Source organism: Hermetia illucens, chromosome 4, assembly GCF_905115235.1.
Source record: "Hermetia illucens chromosome 4, iHerIll2.2.curated.20191125, whole genome shotgun sequence".
NCBI lineage: Eukaryota > Metazoa > Arthropoda > Insecta > Diptera > Stratiomyidae > Hermetia > Hermetia illucens.
The window spans coordinates 127,092,165-127,111,575 of NC_051852.1; the positions used below are offsets into that span (position 1 = coordinate 127,092,165).

A 19,411-nucleotide genomic window follows, 5' to 3' on the forward strand; every position below is an offset into this window, starting at 1 on the left:
ATGATAATGAGAGAAGGATGTAGTTCCTTTCTGATGACCAGATCATGTTTACGACGTTATCTAATGGCGGATGATAAAAGACGTCAAGCTGTCGTTGGAAATGGAAACTCGAAAGACTTCGGTGGGAAAGATTAGACTAGTCGTGTCCTAACGCTAAGACACAGCCGTTTCCGAGCAAATCGGGTGCGACAGACGGACAGGCGGACGGACAGACAGACAGACGTGTGAGGAGTTGTCAGATCTCCCATCTAGTGATGCATAGGGGCATAGCTATTGATGTGTAAATATGTGTTCATGCACTTTTCTTTTCTGAATGTACATGGGCTAGCGTTAGCTCATCTCTGGTGCATGGAACAAAATGGCTACGAGAAGGAACCCAGAAAATAAAACCAACATGGACGAATTGAGAAAGAGTAAAGTTACAGTGCAGGGCTCGGAACCTCATTACCGACGGCACGGAGTGAGCAAGCGGACTTGCAGCCGTCGATATCCCGCGACCGCAGTGCCTCGGTGGTGGACAACTTGGCCACCGTGGCATTTAATGCTACAAGTGATTTACATTTGAAGATGGAGGTATTAGCAACTGGAAAAGGTGATGGAGTCTGCAAAAGGAGTAATCTGGCCAGGACTCAGTAACAACGAAGCCCTGACCTTGTGGAACTACTTTTATACAGCTTGGGTTTAAAACGTACATGTCCGAGGGTGTCTTTCCTGTTCCATGGAAGCGGCAGAAGCTGGTGCTGTTGCCTAAAGCTGACAAACTTCCAAGGGAACTATCCTTCTATAAACCCATATATTTTCTAAACACTATGGGTAAAATGTTGGAGCGGGTAATTTATAATAGTTTACTCCGGGTCGTTGAGAGCCAAGGCGACCTTCCAGATAGGTAGTTTGGGTTCCGTAAAGCCGGATCAATCATTGATGACATCAAAATGGTTACTGGCTTTAGCCGAAAGTGAAATTCACGGGAGGGGTTGTACTAGTAAACATTACATGGTGGTGACCCTAGCTGTAAGAAATACAATCAACTTTGTCAATTAGGAACTTACACAAAAGTCTCTGGCGACGATTAGTGTTCCCACATACCTCGCCGCTATTGTCGATAGCTACTTGCAAGAGCGGACGATCTGCTGTAATACCGATGATGGACCCAACGAGCACATTGTCTCTGCGGGTATCCCACAGGGCCAGTACAGAGCCCTGTCCACTACTGTGGGATACCATGTATAATGATGTATTTAACCTTCCGGTTCCGGAGGAGGCCACGTTCATGGGTTACGCTGACAATATAGGACTGGCTGCTGGCGCAAAGGATCTAGGAGGATCTCGAACATACTGAATTGTACTCAAGCGAAGCAATCAGTGTTGCTAACGCTTGGTTAGAGAGTGCTAGACTCGTACTCGCGGAGAAAAAGCGGAAGCGATCCTCATCATGCGCAAGCGCCGCAAGAGAAATTACGCCTGCAGTGACATCCTGGCAATCGAGATAAACATTTATAACGTCAGGTGCATCTGTCCTTTATTGCCGGTTAAAAAAGCCGAAAAGGAGAGATCCATAAACAGATAGCAACAGCGATGGGACCAGTCGCATGGGGAGATCAATTATAATCTCAACCAGTTTCTCATCAGTCATGGAAAATACCGTCGATGCCTATACATGTTTAAATTGAAGACCTCACCTAATTTTCCAAACTGCGACGGGATCCCAAAGGACCCAGCGCACGTATTCTTCCAATGTCCTGGGTTCGAGGAAGAATTGAAGAACCCAGAGGAAACTCAAGGTGAAGTGCTATCACCAGAACATTTTGTACGGGCAATCGTAGCTTGCCATTATGATTGGGAAGGCGCGGTTATGAACCCCGCGGGTAGACGGAAGGCTACCTAGCTAAAGCAAGCTAACTTTACCCCGTGATTCAATACCTAAGGCTGGTTCCACGGGGTAGGGGAGGGGAGTCGAGGTTGGCTTTAGTGAGTAAAAATCCTCAAAACACTCTGGCGTGTCCAGGCCACTCCTTGCAGCTCCTTCCACCTCTTCTAGAGTCACACAAAACCTGTACCATCTTTGTTTTTAAATATGCCAGTATAAGGCGCCGTTTAGAGATCGTAATTGCTTATTGATGTGGGGAATTCTAACACCTAGATAACCAACTTGCTTAACAGTAAGGGTAGGAGTCGACTTAATGTTAAAGTATGACCGTTTCCACTAGGTATAATAACGGTAAAATTCGCTCAAATTCGAATGTGCAATATTCATTGTCATGAGCTCGAGGTCTACGAGCATTGAGGGCTGCGGTAGGAATCTTCAGGAAATCTACCGTAATAGTGAGAATAAAGGCATGGTGTGAACAGTGTTGCTGCCCATCTAGCAAGCCGAGGATTGGATTGCACAGATACAACTGGAAATCACAAATGCACAAATTTCAGTTCGCAGACGAGTTTGCATTGTTAAAGCTTTCGCTTTGCATATATCAAGAAGACTGATTGCTGTTGATATTTTATAGTCAATTCTGACCAAAGTATTGATTTTCTCCCTCAACGATTACTTACCTTTTCGTGGTGAGGTAGCTCAACAAAGAAGATCTTTTAGAAAACAAGAGGTGACACCTGAAATCAGGCGGCAATCAAAACCTCAAGCCAAGTAATAAAAACTTGTTGTTTCTTTTTCGTTAGTGTGGGTATTTATTCTTGCAAATACCGATATTTCGGGAACCACTTGTTCCCTTCATCAGTGCAAACAAGTTTGCTCATCTGTAGACATTAAGGTTCTATTTATACTATTCTAAATCTATACTATATACTATGATATGAGAGGGAGCGGTCCTCGGACGTTCCCAACTCTTCGATACAAAAGGCGATACGGGTTAGGGACCGTCACGTTAAGTGTCGGGTTGTAAAATCACTGAAGGGATATGCAACCCTCGGCATCTTCATCTGAAGCGTAGATGAGGTGCCATATTTCCTAAATAAAATTGCAGCATTGTAAAACGGTGACTGCACTTATCAGTCGTCGGATCAATAGCTGAAAGACATTTATATACCTCATGCAGGTACTGTGGGTTATTGGTGGGGTAGTCAGGGGTCTAAACTTCCAATATGCTGACTTGTTGTATGCTAGTGAAAGGGATTGACCTCGCTCCTTCATAGTAGTCTCAAAAGACTTCCAGGCTAATTTGGTTAACGACCTATATGAAGGCAACACCACATCGGATAAACTAACCATAAAAAGTTAACAGGGAGATTAAAAGATACTATGGTGCCTTGCATACTTTTCCAATGGCGCAGAAGAAGTTTCTAGTGGAACATTCATCAGAGCTATCCAATATGGCAAAAGTAAGGGCATGCGGGTAATAGTAGGATGTGATGTCAACGCTCACCGCATATGCTGGTGAAGTTCCAACATCAATGCAAAAGGATCGAGACTACTGGAGTACCTAGTAGGAACCGATTTGCAGATCATCAATTTGGGATGAGAGGCCATCGACATTACAGTGGCATTTCGTAATGGGCATGGATCCACCTCCCTGGAAGTGGGACGACATATAAAATAGAACTGAGTGCCCAAGTTACGATCCCTGGGAAGCGCATCAAATCCATTGCTGGAATTGAGAAGGCAACTCAGATGATTATAACTAGCATGAGAGAAGCTTTCGAAGAAAACTGTCCACTCAAGACGCCAAAGAAAAGTAAATCATCATGGTGCAACTCGGATTTGGCAATACAGAGAAGAACAACAGGGATGCCCCTCACTCGTGCTCTGAAGTGTGATTCAGCGAGGGCTCCAATCGTTATAAGGAGGTACGGAAGGCTCTAAAGAAGAAGGGCTCCATAAACTCACGGCGAAAATTGAAAGGGTGATGTCCGAAAAAGAATACACCTAACGCGCCTTCATGGACATCGAAGGTGCCTTCAACTGTGTCTCATTCCTGGCAATTTTGATGCGGCAAGACAGCATGGAATCGAACCGCTGTTAATCAGTTGGATGTTTCACATGCTAAAGTGGGAAAAAATCCATATATTGGCCGGCCAAAATTCTATTGAGTTAGAATGTCTTAGGGGCTGCCCACAGGGAGAGGTTCTCTGTCCACTGTTATGGCTCCTGGTAATGGATACCTTGCTATGGCTCCTGAATCTCAAAAAATTCTCCGTGCAAGCATTTGCGGACGATCTAGGGGTCATAATTACCGGCAAGTTTGCGGACACAGTATTTGACCCCCTGAATGCAACTCTTCATGGAATCTGCAGTTGGTGCTCCGCAATGGACTCTCGATGAACGCTAGGAAGTCTGGACAAGTTATCTTCACTAGGAGTGTCAGGTGGGGCAGCTATACGTGACCCACCTCAACAGGAGCGGAAATCCAGCTGGTACAAACAGTCAAGTATTTAGAACTACTCCAAGTTAACTTGGAAACACCATATTCAAGAACAATATCAGAAATCCTGCAGATTATTTTGCTGCTGTACGAGACCTGGTGACTTTCACCAACACGGATATATTGAATGTGTACATCCATAATAAAACCCATTTTGATGTATGCACGCATCATCTGGTGGGCCGACACTCAGAGGTTTGGTTGGCTCAGTATTACTGGAGCAATAAGTACTACGCCGACTGCGGCACTTGAAGCTATCCTAAATCAACCCCCCGTTCACTTTGAGGTGAAACATAAAGCAGCTACCGATGCCTATAGACTCGATACCATTGGAGCGGTCAATCACACGGTCTTGCGTCTATCTGAAAATTTCTTGACAGATATCCGGTAGCTTTAATGCCAACCATATGGTTTCTTGATTCATCTTCGAAAAAACATACACTGTCGTAGTCCCCAAAAGAGAAAAAATGGTCGATAAATGGCCATGAGTCTTTTTAGATTACAGACTTAATAATCTTCACCGACAGGTCAATCATGGAAGCCGAATCGGGCGCAGGAGTGTTCTCGGGAAATCGGATTATGGAACTCGCCCGAAAAATGACGACCATATTTGAAGCGGAGATATATGCTATTTCATTGGCAGTAGAAGAATGTCTGCGACGAAAGTGGAGGGGTCGCACCATTTGAATCTGTTCCGACAGTCAGGTAACATTATCAGCACTAAACAGCAGCAACAAATCAAGCCAGTTGTTGTGGAGTTGTCATCAGGTGCTGCTGAAACTTGGTCGATTGAATGAAACATTCCTGATGTGGGCGCCAGGGAACTCAAACATCGCTGGTAATGAGGAGGCTGACAGAGTGACTCACCGGGGGTCTGGTTCCACAATGGTGGCTACCAGGAAAGATAACATTTTCGTTTTTACAGGGACAGACCCCTTGAACTAGGGCTTAAGAATACACACAAAATTTTCCTTGTAGTAAGACCTTGGACCTTGGATAGGGTCTGAACTCACGGCTATGACATGTGGCTATCGAAAAGGGATTATGATTGGTTTGGATGTATGCACGCTACTCCAGGGACATTTTGAGTCTAAACAAAGTAAGGGGTGGGATTCTGGATTCTTCTACCTCTTTCCACACTAACGATAATCTACTTTTGCAGTCTGGAAAGTAAAGTGGTAAGAGACGCGAATCTGGTGTCGGATTGATACTGACGGCTACCCCAAGGAGCCCCCTCTTAACCTGTGAGCCGACTGACAGGATTCTGACTGTAAGATTCCAGTCCAGATTAAAGAGCACCAAAGTTGTACAGTGCTGTGCAACAACGGTCATTTCCGATTAAGCAGTGAAAAAACCTTTCTACCAGAAATTATATGCAGTTCAGGAGAGGCTTCGTAAAGGTGACATTGTAATCGTGATGGGTGATTTAAATGCATAGGATAGGCTCTGAAAATATCTTGCGTGGGCATGTGATAATGAAACACGATCTTGGCGACCATAACGATAACGATTCAACATTGTTTGGGGAGAGAACTTTCCATTTGGTTAGTTGGGTTTCAACTGATCCACACAGTACAAACAATCAGATGGGGGACTCTAAGATCAGCAGTAGATTTAGGAGTTGTCTTCCGGATGTGCATAACAAGAAAAGTGCTGATACTGCCTCGAAGGTCGCTTACCGCACGTGATTGCGTATTGCGTCCACCGCTTCTTGTACGGTTGGGGAGTCGCGGCCAACCAAGTTCAACATAGATTGCTTACAACAGCTAGGCGGTCGCCCGACTGCGGGAGAACTATCTGGTTGATTAGACGAGTAACCCATCCGAGAATATCGATCAGCATTTGGCCGCCGTTAAAATTTCTGTTTTCATGGCTGTTGGTACAACAAGAAATGGCTGACTGCGGAATCATGAAAGTGGATTAACTAAAAGAAAAGATTGCCTAATGCCCGCTACGAGTGATGGTGAGAATAATGCGTTCGAACCCCGATACTGTTTCATATCCCCGGAATTTCAACCCAATGTGCGCCGTCACAAAGGGGAACTTATTATTACGCTGACCACAGAAATGATCCTGGCCATCAACGCACACAAATGGATTAAAGCCGCAGCACTCGACGGTCTTCTCGCAGAGTTATTCATCACTGCACCTTAAGATCTGCTACTTCCACTCATATGAAAGTCTTGTGAACCTAAGACCGAGAGCAGGATCATTAAGACTCCAAAGAAAGATATCCGTATTGAGTGTGACAATTGGAGGTGTATCTGCATGCTCCCTGACGTTGAACAGAAAATGGCTAAAATGATATTGATATGTATCAAGAAAGATGTGAATGCCAGCGCTTGTCCCGGTTTATCTGCTTTGACATGAATTTAGGAATTTATTTATATTAACACTAACCTTAAGTTTAGATTGTTTTTCCTAGTGTTTTTTTTTGTGTGTTGCTAAAGGTGATCACCCACTGTTACTGAAAAGCTGTAGTCGTCCGTCAGCACTTATCTTCGACGTATCTCGGGGTATGTTCTTCTGATATTATTTTGAACAAAGAAAGATGTGATGGGAAGACGGAAATGGTAGTGGATAGGTCAAACAGTAAGAAAGGGCGAGCATTTCATTGCCAACTGCGCAGTACAGTGGGACCAACAATCCCAAAATGATTGACGAGCGGTTCGCTTTAAGGGCACTTGCCGCAGAACGGCAGGCGAGAAGAAGTATAAGTATCTCCGGAAGTCCTGACAGGAGCTAATTTCAGAGGACTGTACAATGGGGCGACCAATAGCGAGCAAATATTGGCATCAGGTGTACACAGGTGTGAGCACACTTCTAGGTCGCGGGAAAGTGGGCGTTCAGCAAACATTGCTTATTAACGAATGATGATTTCAATCATGATAAAGTTGGGGTGCTGAACTTCCAGAAAATAATTATAATTATAAATAATTTGAGTGAATATAATCCCAAACGCGTACAGGACATAGTATCTCAGTGAAATATTGGAAATATTAGATTTACAACGATTTTTAACAACAATAAAGGTTGAGGGGATTTAGAGAGGATGGAAGGATGACACTACGTCTCACCTAACGGATGGCAGGAATATCGGGCATGAAAGAGGCAGTGCTATACACGTAAGAAAGTTTATGCTTCAATAAATCTTTTTATTTTTACTTTTCAAGAGAAGTTTAGATGCAGCTAGCAACGCTTGGAGCAGTTCCGTTACAATGGTTGAGCCATCCGTACCAGGCCTTGAATCCTTGTTGTTTGTAGACGAGTTGGGCACAGTTCCAGGAAGCGTTAAAGTTTCCGAGGAGGGAGGTACAGGCGATTTTGCAGCTGTTGCTGGAAGCGACGTTTCCTTGACACCAATATTTGTTGTTGATTTGGAAGAGACCATAGTCGCGGGTTCCGTTGGAGTTGAGGGCACCGACGGCTTGATCGTTGAAGGATGATTCGTGTTCAATCAAACAAACCCAGTTGGCGAGGGTGGTTAGATTCTTAACACCATGGTTGTTGTAGAGGAGACGTGCCATTTCACAACGGGTGTAAGCCTTGGGCACAGGCAACAAGGACGAGGAGGGCAACAACTGCGATGGCTTTCATTGTGGGTAGTTCGGTTCTTCGGAAAACTCAAGGAACTGATGAAAATTTATTCAAATTCTCACTCTTTTATACTCATTTGAAACTCGAAAAATAATTTTCAACCTATTGTATTGCAATTTATCTCATCTACATAAATGCGCGTTATTAAACTATTAACTACTGATACTCATGGAGTCTTATTTAATTTTTGTATTATTGGACGCGTTTTCTTCGATCTGATAAGATACGCATAAAAGGAACCTAATATGCAAACCTTTACATATATACAATATTTTGAATTCGTTTTGGTGAATAATTATTTGATTTTGCCAACTAATCTGCTATTAATCGTGATCTTTAAGGAATTCAAATTGTTTGGAAGCGTAGACAGATAGCACTGGGGGGTATGTTATAAAAAAGATAGTGTTGGTATCTTTAACGTCAACTGTCCATTTACGACAATATCTCAGGTTACTGCATATAAACGCACTGTCTTCGCAAAATTGATTGACAGAAGATAGCAATCTTAGATAGATAGATTGTTATCTATCTCCAAACGAGTGATTTTCAGGAATATTCAAAGCTAATTGCTATAGTTTTCCAAGTTATTTTTGTCATGGTTAAATTTATAATTATATCGAGTTATCATTAATTGGTTAATTTATTATGACTCAGAAAACTTTGAAAAGTGTAATATTTTGGTGTTAAGGGGTCAAGCAGCGACTGCAGGATAGACTGACGCCGAATGTAGTTCCCATGATCCAACCTATCTCTCTCTGAGAATGAGCTGTGCCTCTTCTAGGGTGATGTGCGGCTTTCCAGGGGCAAAGCCTCTTGTTTGCCAAGACCGTTAGTGAGTGGTGATAGTCACACCCTGTTCGAGGTGACCCTACTATTAACAAAACGCTACGGATCTAGACTGGAGAGTCGAAAAATACCTCCCCAATCCAACGTGTCATGCGAACCGTGTCCATTGGCTAGTTTACGGTCGGGGGTAACTGGCTGTATTCGAACGGAGCCTTATTAATACCTGGTCGCCTCAGTGAGCGAATTTGACTTTGAGCTCCTAATACCATACTCAAGGGAATCAAATGAGTAACATTAGAGAAATAAAGACAACTATGATATAACAAAATACGCGGGACTCTGTACCGCACCCAAAATAGTTAACCAGGTGAAGACACATCCCCGAAATACTAAGAACCAGGCGATTATCCCCAAGAAGGGAGAAGTTGGGACGTCAAGCAGTAGAGCCAAGGTCAACATTGGTATACTGCGAGGACAACAACGATTGAAGACACCTGCTCAAAAAGCAGGGACATGCAAATTCACCCCTGAGATAAATATATCAGACATTAGGAAGGATACTGGTCTCAACGGCGCAGGTGGTAAATGGTACCTGCGTTATCCAAAAGAAGGCCTGAAACCAGAAGAAGGCTCAGGCTACACCTCAGCATCTTTATCGGCACCAAGAAAGCGGGGCGCAACAGCGATTATGATGAATGATGAATGATACCAAAAAATTCAAATCTTAACGCAAGAGAGGAGAAAACCCGGGTAGGTCAGGGGTGAAGGCCATTAGATATGCTACTGCCAGAAATGTTTCCTGAGCAAATACTCACTCGCGAGGAGCAAGAAGTTATCGAAGACCTTGTGTTCACCGCAATACGCTTTGATAAGATCACATACTGGTGGACTGCGCGACGGAAAACACTCCAGACTGACCATAGTTCCTACATTGCCAGGCTGGGAAGGAGCACAACTGTCAATAAGTAATACCAGGAGCACATACGGTGATAGTGTTTCTCCCGAGAGCCGCGACGATAGAGACACCTAGCGCAGAATGAGGATCTCCATACGCGATTATGAAGAGTTTTCAGAACCAAGGTTAAGGGCAAGGGTAGAATTCTCACGATCGGGGTGGATGATCGATCCCTGGAGCTGTAATTATTATTATTATTCCGTTAAGGGAAAAACGCACCGCGTCCCTAAGGATCTACTGTGCCTCTTTTGCTGGTTATAGTGTGCCTGTTAATCATAGTATCTCAGGCAAGCAATTTTAGTATATTCCCTACTTCCAGATCTTTCAACTTTGCTTCTGGTATTAACTATTCTCCTAGATGTTTTGACCAACTTTCCATAAGTGCCAGATATTGTCCCAGAACGTGTATAGAGGTTTGGAGGTTTCATCACACTCCGCACAAAACTTGCAGGCAGTATCCGTAGATATCCCTAGCTTCCCTAGGTGATAGTTTAACCGACAGTGAAAATTTCCACTATGATTCGGAGGTTCTTTTTGGTGAGGTTTAAGTAATCCTTTATGCGTAAGGATTCGTACACCTTGGACTGCTCCGTTCCTTATAGGGCCAACCAGTGTAGTTCCTCCAACCGTTCGTTTTTATTTTTTAATGTCATAGCCATGAAACCATTTCCGATTCCACAGACAGGTTTTCGCCAGTGTGAAGGCGTGCTTCAAACTTCTTATCAAAGTGAAACTTCGATGCATGTTATCCCCTGTTATCAGTAATTCGGGGCACCATTTAGAAAGAATATCAATCTTCCTTCGGTTTAGGCAGCTCCCCGCCTCACTCATTTTGCCGGCCATTCTGAATATTGCCCTCCTTACCTGCATCTGTATGTGCAGATAGAGAGGGGTTAATTCCAGAAGGACCTCCAGGGATGCTGTTGGGCAGGTCCTCATTGCCCCGCTGGTACACATATAAGCCATTCTTTGGAGTTTGTGTAACTACCTGGCTTGTGCGCTGAGTTCAGTTCTTTCCACCCAGATTATCGCCCCATAATCCTTACCATTGAAGTGTATATCCAAAGTAGTATCTTCGGGCTGCAATCCTAGTTTTTCCTGGTATGGACCTGCAAGTCATCAAAGGCTTTGTGAATTTCCGACAGATGATCTCAACGTGCGTCTTACAAAGTGATTTTTGGTCTAGCATAATTCCCAAATATTTGACCTCTGTTTCTCGTTTCACCTCCATATCATGTAATGTCTCAAGTGATCATGCTTACGCCTCCTAGTGAATGGTACTATGGTGGTGTTGGCTGGATTGATACGTAGTCCCACCTTCCTGCACTAGGCACTAGTAACCCTTAATCCAGTTCGGATTCTGAAACATAGGGTATCCTCATATTTATCCCTACAGATTCAAACAATGTCGTCCGCGTAACCCTGGACTTGTGTTTCAGTATTTGTTAGCACGTCCAGGAGTTCATCCACTAACATACTCCACATAAACGGTGATAGTACCCCGCGCTGTGGACAACCTTGACTAGTATTCGTGACAATTGAATTTATACATGTGGGTATTTCATTCTGCCTAATCTCTAGCATTTTGCCCATCCAGGAAGCCAGGGTGTTTCCACTCCCTTGCGTCTTTTATTCCTGTGTGCGATGTGTTACCAAATGCTCCTTTGATATCCAAAAACGTACCCAGTTCAATTTCTTTTGTTTCTATTTCATCCCGTAGTATATCCGCCAGCTGATACAGAGCAGTTTCAGTTAACCGTGCTGCCCAGTAAGCGTGTTGACAGTGATGTAGGGAATTACACGTTAGTTCTAATGTAGTTGTCTATGACCTTCTCCACCGGATAAGTACGAATGAATTTAGGCAAATTGGTCTGAAAGATTTAGGCCGAAAAGGATTCTTTTCATCCGCATTCGGAATAAAGACTACTTTTGGCCGCCTGCATGCCCTTAGTATATTTTTATCGCAGGGCTATGCTGCTCCTTACCACCCTCAGAAGAAATTCTAATCCCAATCCATTTTCCTGGGATTCCTTATTATTCTTTTTATTTCGGAGATGCCCTCAATGTCGAATCTTATTATTTTGTGATCAGACATAGAGAGTTCATCCGGCACCCTCCAACTCCTGACCAGCCCGCTCATTAGAGTATTTCCTAGAGTTATGTCTTGCACCTCTTGTCTAGTGCTGGTCACGAATGTTGGAAAGTTCCCTATCTTGTATATTTCTAACTTATTGCTAAGAATTAATTCAGGAATTAATTCAGCTCATTGCTGCCACGACTGCCCCTCGAGTGCTCCTCCCGGCTTCAAGTGACACCTGGATAGCTTACTTGGAAGGTCCCTGGTCAGAAACTCTGAAAGACAAACAAATTTTAAATTACGTTTAAGAATTATGCAAGCTCTTAGTTTTTCGCAAGTGTAGTCCAAAATTACCTGCATGCTTGCTCCTTACAGATATCTAATCTGCCCCCGGTACATCTAGCTATCTCTTCGGAAGTGTCTTTCGTCGGTTTTGCCCTGTGCACGTGGACAGGTATGTTACCAAATCGGTAGTTGATATGGCAACTCGGACTTTCGATAGCCTCCAGGGGTCGGTCAACCACCCCAATCGTGAGGAGTCTACTATTTCCCTCCACTTTCTTTCTCCATAATTGCGTATGGAGATCCACATTCTTAGCGATTAGGAGGTCCATGAGATCTTCCGTCTCTATTGTTGCGGTTTTCGGAGACACACTATCGCCATATGTGCTCCTGGTATACTATCCCCAGCATATGTTGACAGTTGTGCTCCTTCCCAGCCTGGCAATTTAGGAACTATTGTCCTAAGCGACTCTGCAGTGTCTTCCGTCGCGCAGTCCACCAGTATATGATGTGGTCGAAAGCGTATTGCGGTGAACACAAGGTGTTCGATTATTTCTTGCTCCTCACGAGTAAGTATTTGCTCGGGAAACATTTCTGGAAGTAGCATAGCTAGTGACGCGTTTCCTGGGTGCTGGTTCTTGGTCGCAATAAAGATGGTTAAAGTGTATCTTGAGCCTCCTTAAGCGCCTCCTCTGGTTTCAGGCCTTCCTTTAGATAACGGTACCATTTAGCACCTGCGCCACTGAGACCTGCCATCATTCTGACGTCTGATATATTGATCTCAGACTTGTTTTTGCGTGTCCCTGCTTTTGGAACAGTGGTGTTTGCTGGTTGTTGTTCTCGCAGTACTACTGACTGATGTCCCAACTTCTCCCTTCTTGGGTGTAACAATCTGGTTCTCAGTATTTCCGAAATGTGCCTCCGTCTGGTTAACCATTTGGTGTGCGGTACTGGGTCCCGTTTCTTTTGTTATAGCTTTCTTACTTCTATAATGTTGCCCATTTGATTCACACGAGTATAATGGTTAGGAGTCCCACCATACCACAGCATTCCGTAGTACGGTAAGGTCAAACTTATTCACTGAGGCGACCAGATATCAGTGAGGCTCCGTTCGAATAGATTCAGATATCCCCGACTGCAAACTATCCAAGGGGCACGGTTCGCATGACACGTTGGATTAAGAGAGGTGTTTTTCAACTCGACAATCTAGATCCGTAGCGTTTTGTTAGTAGTAAAGTCACTTACTACAGTGTGACGCCCTAGAGGAGGGACAGCTCCTTCCCAGAGATAGATAGATTGCTCCAAGCGAGCTATATTCGGAGTCAGTCTATCCTGCAGTCGCTGCTTGACCACAGATATTCACTAACACCAAAATATTACACTTTTCAAAGTTTTCTGAGTCATAATAAATCAACCAATTAATGTTAGGAAAATTTCTTAGATATAATTATAATTTTGACCATGACAAAAACAACTTGAAAACTCTGGCAATTCGATTTGAATATTCCTGAAAATCACTCGTTTGGAGATAGATAACAATCTATCTATCTAAGATTGCTATCTTCTGTCAATCAATATTGCTAAGTAAATGCGTTTATATGCAGTAGTCTGAGATATTGTCATAAATGGAGAGTTGACGTTAAAGATAGTAACACTATCTTTTTTTAACATACCCTCCAGTGCTATCTATATTGGCTTCCAAACAATTTGAATTCCTTAAAGATCGCGATTAATAACAGATTAGTTGGCAAACTCAAATAATTATTCACCAAAAACCAATTCAAAATATATATGTGAAGATTTGCATATATAAGTTCCTTTTATGCCTATCTTATCAGATCGAAGAAAAAATGTCCAATGATAAAAAAATTAAATAAGACTCGATGAGTATCAGTAGTTAATAGTTTAATAACGCGCATTTATGTAGATGAGATAAATTGCAATACAATAGGTTGACAATTATTTTTCGATTTTCAAATGAGTATAAAAGAGTGATAATTTGAATAAATTTTCATCAGTTCCTTGAGTTTTCCGAAGAACCGAACTACTCACAATGAAAGCCATCGCAGTTGTTGCCCTCCTCGTCCTTGTTGCCTGTGCCCAAGGCAAGGTTTACACCCGTTGTGAAATGGCACGTCTCCTCTACAACAACCATGGTGTTAAGAATCTAACCACCCTCGCCAACTGGGTTTGTTTGATTGAACACGAATCATCCTTCAACGATCAAGCCGTCGGTGCCCTCAACTCCAACGGAACCCGTGACTATGGTCTCTTCCAAATCAACAACAAATATTGGTGTCAAGGAAACGTCGCTTCCAGCAACAGCTGCAAAATCGCCTGTACCTCCCTCCTCGGAAACTTTAATGCTTCCTGGAACTGTGCCCAACTCGTCTACAAACAACAAGGATTCAAGGCCTGGTACGGATGGCTCAACCATTGTAACGGAACTGCTCCAAGCGTTGCTAGCTGCATCTAAACTTTTCTTGAAAGCTATTAATAAAGGGGTGTCCTGAAGAATCCACTTTTTTATTTACCTCGGTCCCCAAGATTAAGGTCACTCAAATTATTCCAGGAAACCTAGAGCATATTACAGGGCACCATATTGGGGAGTGAGTCAAGTTTGTCTATTCCGTATGAATTTTTTATACCTTGGTGCTTTCAGATGGGAAGGAGGTAGGCGGGGCAGATGCCTTGTCGACTAAATCAACACTAAGTGGCCAAGAAAAGCTGTATCCACATTGACTTGCTAGTCGTGACGCAGCGAATACTTCAAGGCCTTAGACCCGAGTTTACATGGGGTTTCGGTTACGAAGTTTCACCAGAGTTTATCAGAGACCTTCGGGTCTTAAGCGTTTAGTTGGGCGTGCAACTTGAGTGCTGTAATTCTTACTCCAGTAGAAATTTTAGGCAGGTATGAATGCTGGGCCAACACTTAGCATAGACTGATGCCATTGCTTGTCACAACGGGAAGCCTGAACGTCGACAACTCACGTTAAACCACTCGGACATAATTCTATTTCGAAACGGCGTAAACTGTCAATATCACTATAAGATGACTAATCTGACTCACTAAATTCATATATACTACACCATAATCTTTTAACTACGTAGACGAAGAAATTCCATTTATTATCGTAGACAACGGCATCCAGGAAACATGGAACCAAATTGGGTTGGTTACACCAAAAAGCGGTTGTTGTACAGAGAACTAGGAAAACTAAAGGGGGCTGTAAGACTCAGCTGGGCGGTAGTAAGAAAGACAGCAAACTAAAAACGGATAAACACCCAAAAACTAGCTAACCGCTTCACGAACGAGCTTCCTACAAACGGGCAGAGATTGTGAGAATACCGAGCAATAGAGAAAGACCCTTCGAAAGAACACACTTCAAAACACGATTCAAGGCAAACAAGGCAACGAACGCACCAAAAGAAAAAGTGGCGAAAGTTGACAGCACATGTCTGACAGAACCTAACTGCTGCTATACCAAAGTGTCAAAAAGTTCACGCTTGATATTTTAGGAGCATACCCAGATTCTACCAGAACTTCATGAAAAGTTATTGAAGACGTTGCGCCGTGAAACTTGCAATAGCTACAGAAAACAAATAAATAGAGAATCGAACTCGGGAACTAGAGCGGTATTCTCGTAGATTCAGAGTGATAATCGAGGGAGGAAAATCCATGACGGATCTTTAAAAGTCGGCTGTCTACGGGGCACTCCCTCAGTGTAGATATTTGCGCCGCTCACTATCATCAACGGCGCAACAACCGGTATCCGGTCTCGGTTTGCCTTAATAACAAACTCCAGACACCCCGGTTTTGCGCCGGGCTCTACCAATTCGATATTCATAAAAGCTGGCATCCTTCCATCTCAAGCAGGGTCTACCTAGTCTTCTTTTTCTACCATAAATGTTACCCTTATAGACTTTCCGGGCTGGATCATCCTCATCCATGCGGATTAAGTGACTCTTCCACCGCAACCTATTGAATCGGATTTTATCCACAACCTGACAGTCATAGTATCGCTTATAGATTTCGTCATTACGTACGCTATGGAATCATCCATCCTCATGTAGTGGGCCAAAAATTCTTCGGAGGATTCCAGGGGTGCCAGGGTGAAGAGGACGACCCTTGTCTTAGACCGTTGTTGGTGTCGAATGGTCTCGAGAGTGATCCTGCTGCTTTTATCTGACCTCGCACGTTCGCAGGGCCAGCAAACTTATCAATTTCGTCGGGATACCGAATTCTCTCATGTATGATTTTAATATCATACTTGTTACAGGCTCCGAGGGTAGAAGGTATCTTTCTCTGGCTCTGCAGTCTCCTCGGTAGGAGCGTGAACGTTAAAGAGGCTTGTATTTCTAAATTGGCCTCAGAAATGCAAAGTGCATAGCCGTTTTCTTATGTTTCCAAAGCCGATAACAGCAGGTTTCATTTTTTAGCTGACTAAGAAAGCTACTCCGAGCACGTGGTTTACTGGATAATAATAATAATAATCGTTGGCGCAACAATCCAAATTGGATCAGGGCCTTGAAGTGTGTTAGAGCACTTCATTCAAGACCGAAACGGTACACTACAGTACACTGTAGGAGGCAATGTGGTCAGTATTGCGCTCGCCCGAGATTATTACCCTGATTTTACTCAGGTACTCAAATCACGATACAAATCCCACTGCCACCAGTGAGATTTGAACCGCGACCTTTCGTACGATAGCCTTGTGCTCAATCACTCAGCTATCCGGACTGGTTTACTGAATGCCCACTATAGTGTAGTGGCTCTTCTCCAGGAAATCGGTCCCTGTCCAACGTATTCCCTGCAACGCTGCTACATCAGCCCTATATTGAGGCAGGGTATCGACTAGCTGCATGCCCATTCCATCTCTGTCCAGGGAGCGTACGAGCCATGAGAAAATGCGCAAATCGTTATTCGTCGTTTTGTAGTCAGTTCAGTCCGAAGTTCCTTCCGTGTCTTCGCAACTTTGGTCTTCCGTGTAGGGCTGTCAGCCCTACCCAACCCGCAATCTGGAGCGTCAGTCGGTACAATTTGTCCCGTTTTTAGACGCGGGAGACTTGCCTTCATCCTTCTCCGTTTGCAGATTTTCGTTGAGAAAGAGCTCCCACCGGTCACCACGTGGAGGTGGAGATAGGGTTTGGTAGTAGAGCTGTTGGTGTTGGTTCAGTAGGCACTTCCCAGGTTTTATGCTCCATCGTGGGTGCCAATCCACGTTTCGCCCTGGAACCTATACCCTTTGACCACATGGAGCATTCGCCTATTGCATGGCGGCCAGCAAACCAAAGTGAATACAGCGTTTCCCGGTGCCACAACAAGGAAATTCTCCACAGCCACTTGCTTTTGTGTAGGCCGACAGGGCTGCTGCTCCTCACCGCCACCTCGAGCACCTATGGCTCTGACAGGAAGAATTACTTGAAATGCCGGGAGTGTTGGTGAAACCAGAGAATAGAAACAATTCTTTCTTCGAAATCTGTTGAAAATATTCCTGCTATCTGTTCGTTGCAGCTCGTCGATTGATAAGTACTGAGTTTGAGGTTGCTTTAGGAACCATCAATTGCTCTCTTGACTGACAGAAGATTGATTCTCATCCCCTTAGCGCCTTTTTGTGCCTGTCACGCCATAGACTCTCCCAGTTTGTTTCGAAAAATCTCGACGCGAATAGCAAACTATTTTTCTGGCAAAAATATTTTAATGGTAAAAATATGGTTGATGACGATCCTGAAAGGACGGAGACGACGGAATGGTCGCCTCATGAAACACAACCTCAAATTGAATCTAAAACAGGCATTACCACTGTCAGTGACGTATCAACGTATCAATTTACTACAGTGTTGTTCGGCAAGTCGCCTTCTACGGTTCCCAGTGTTGGCCGACTATAAAGACAATGGACGGCGTCTCGCGGCAATAGAGACGAAAACGTTTCGTTGGACTGGTGGTATAATATGCTTTAATCACACAACGCAACACAACACAAGGGACAACAAAGTTCTTCATTTGCATTAAGGCGCCGCCAGTGGATCTGCTAGTCTAGAAATCGAACTTCGTGTCGGACACCAGATGGGATGTTCTCACCTCCAGTCGATGGACAATATTACTCTCCAGGATTTTACGAGGAGCCGGGAGAAGACATGGTGCCCTGTAAGACCGAGTGCTGCTCTTATCTCTTTTTGACGACTTCACGAGCACAACAACCCTTTTAGTCCTGCTGAAAGCAGGAAAATAGCGCTCTCGTAGACAATGCTCATACAAACACTGGGCATGATGGTATGGTTCGCAAGATGGGTTTGAATATCTCGCCAGTCATTCTATCCCAAACAGGTGATCGCATGCTCTTGTCAATCCCGAAACACCTCGGAACAGAAATTTCTCCTTTCAACGCGATCAGCAGGATTCACCATTTCTTAGAAAAGGTTAACTTTCTAATTTGCTATTCTCAAATTCCCCATGGATGGTTTTCGGTTGTCAAACCGATAGAAATGAAGGGACTTGAAGGAAGAGGAAGAGTAGTGGGGGGGGGGGGGTGGGCGGGGGATGGAATGGAGGGCGCTTTCTTCTGTACGATATACTTAACACAAAGAAGTTTATTCTTCATCAAATCTCTTTATTAATACTTTCCAGGAGAAACTTAGATGCAGCTAGCAACGCTTGGAGCAGTTCCGTTACAATGGTTGAGCCATCCGTACCAGGCCTTGAATCCTTGTTGTTTGTAGACGAGTTGGGCACAGTTCCAGGAAGCATTAAAGTTTCCGAGGAGGGAGGTACAGGCGATTTTGCAGCTGTTGCTGGAAGCGACGTTTCCTTGACACCAATATTTGTTGTTGATTTGGAAGAGACCATAGTCGCGGGTTCCGTTGGAGTTGAGGGCACCGACGGCTTGATCGTTGAAGGATGATTCGTGTTCAATCAAACAAACCCAGTTGGCGAGGGTGGTTAGATTCTTAACACCATGGTTGTTGTAGAGGAGACGTGCCATTTCACAACGGGTGTAAACCTTGCCTTGGGCACAGGCAACAAGGACGAGGAGGGCAACAACTGCGATGGCCTTCATTTTGGAAATTCGGTTCTTCGGAAAACTCAAGGAACTGATGAAAATTTCTTAAAGAGCTCTTTCTTTTATACCAAATTGCAACTTGAAAAATAATTGTCAATCTATTGTATTACAATTTATCTCAGATATTATCTATGTAGTTATTAGTTTCTTATTAATTAATTACTGATACCGTATTTAATATTTGCATTATTTTTTTTGTTTTTTCCTCAATCTGATAAGATAGACATAAAAGGTATCCATATAAATCTTTATATATATATTTGTGTGTGGGTTTTTGATGAAT

At 43.7% G+C, this 19,411-nt stretch overlaps 3 protein-coding genes across 3 annotated transcripts; 1 reads left to right on the forward strand and 2 right to left on the reverse strand.

The window, feature by feature from the left end:
* Positions 1-7,549: 7,549 nt before the first annotated feature.
* On the reverse strand, positions 7,550-7,897 carry LOC119654071 (lysozyme c-1-like). Its single transcript, XM_038059234.1, has one exon. The coding sequence runs from the start codon at positions 7,895-7,897 to the stop codon at positions 7,550-7,552; it is 348 nt and encodes a 115-aa protein (XP_037915162.1).
* A 6,223-nt stretch (positions 7,898-14,120) lies between these two features.
* On the forward strand, positions 14,121-14,543 carry LOC119654072 (lysozyme c-1-like). The gene has a single exon (XM_038059235.1). It carries the CDS (start codon positions 14,121-14,123, stop codon positions 14,541-14,543), a length of 423 nt encoding a protein of 140 aa, XP_037915163.1.
* A 4,159-nt stretch (positions 14,544-18,702) lies between these two features.
* LOC119654074 (lysozyme c-1-like) lies at positions 18,703-19,125 on the reverse strand. Its single transcript, XM_038059236.1, has one exon. The coding sequence runs from the start codon at positions 19,123-19,125 to the stop codon at positions 18,703-18,705; it is 423 nt and encodes a 140-aa protein (XP_037915164.1).
* Between the last annotated feature and the right edge of the window lie 286 nt (positions 19,126-19,411).

What these genes read in the sequence shown, in the direction of transcription:
- LOC119654071 (XM_038059234.1), bottom strand. Translation starts at nt 7,897, where the DNA reads ATGGCACGTCTCCTCTACAACAACCATGGTGTTAAGAATCTAACCACC.
- LOC119654072 (XM_038059235.1), top strand. Translation starts at nt 14,121, where the DNA reads ATGAAAGCCATCGCAGTTGTTGCCCTCCTCGTCCTTGTTGCCTGTGCC.
- LOC119654074 (XM_038059236.1), bottom strand. Translation starts at nt 19,125, where the DNA reads ATGAAGGCCATCGCAGTTGTTGCCCTCCTCGTCCTTGTTGCCTGTGCC.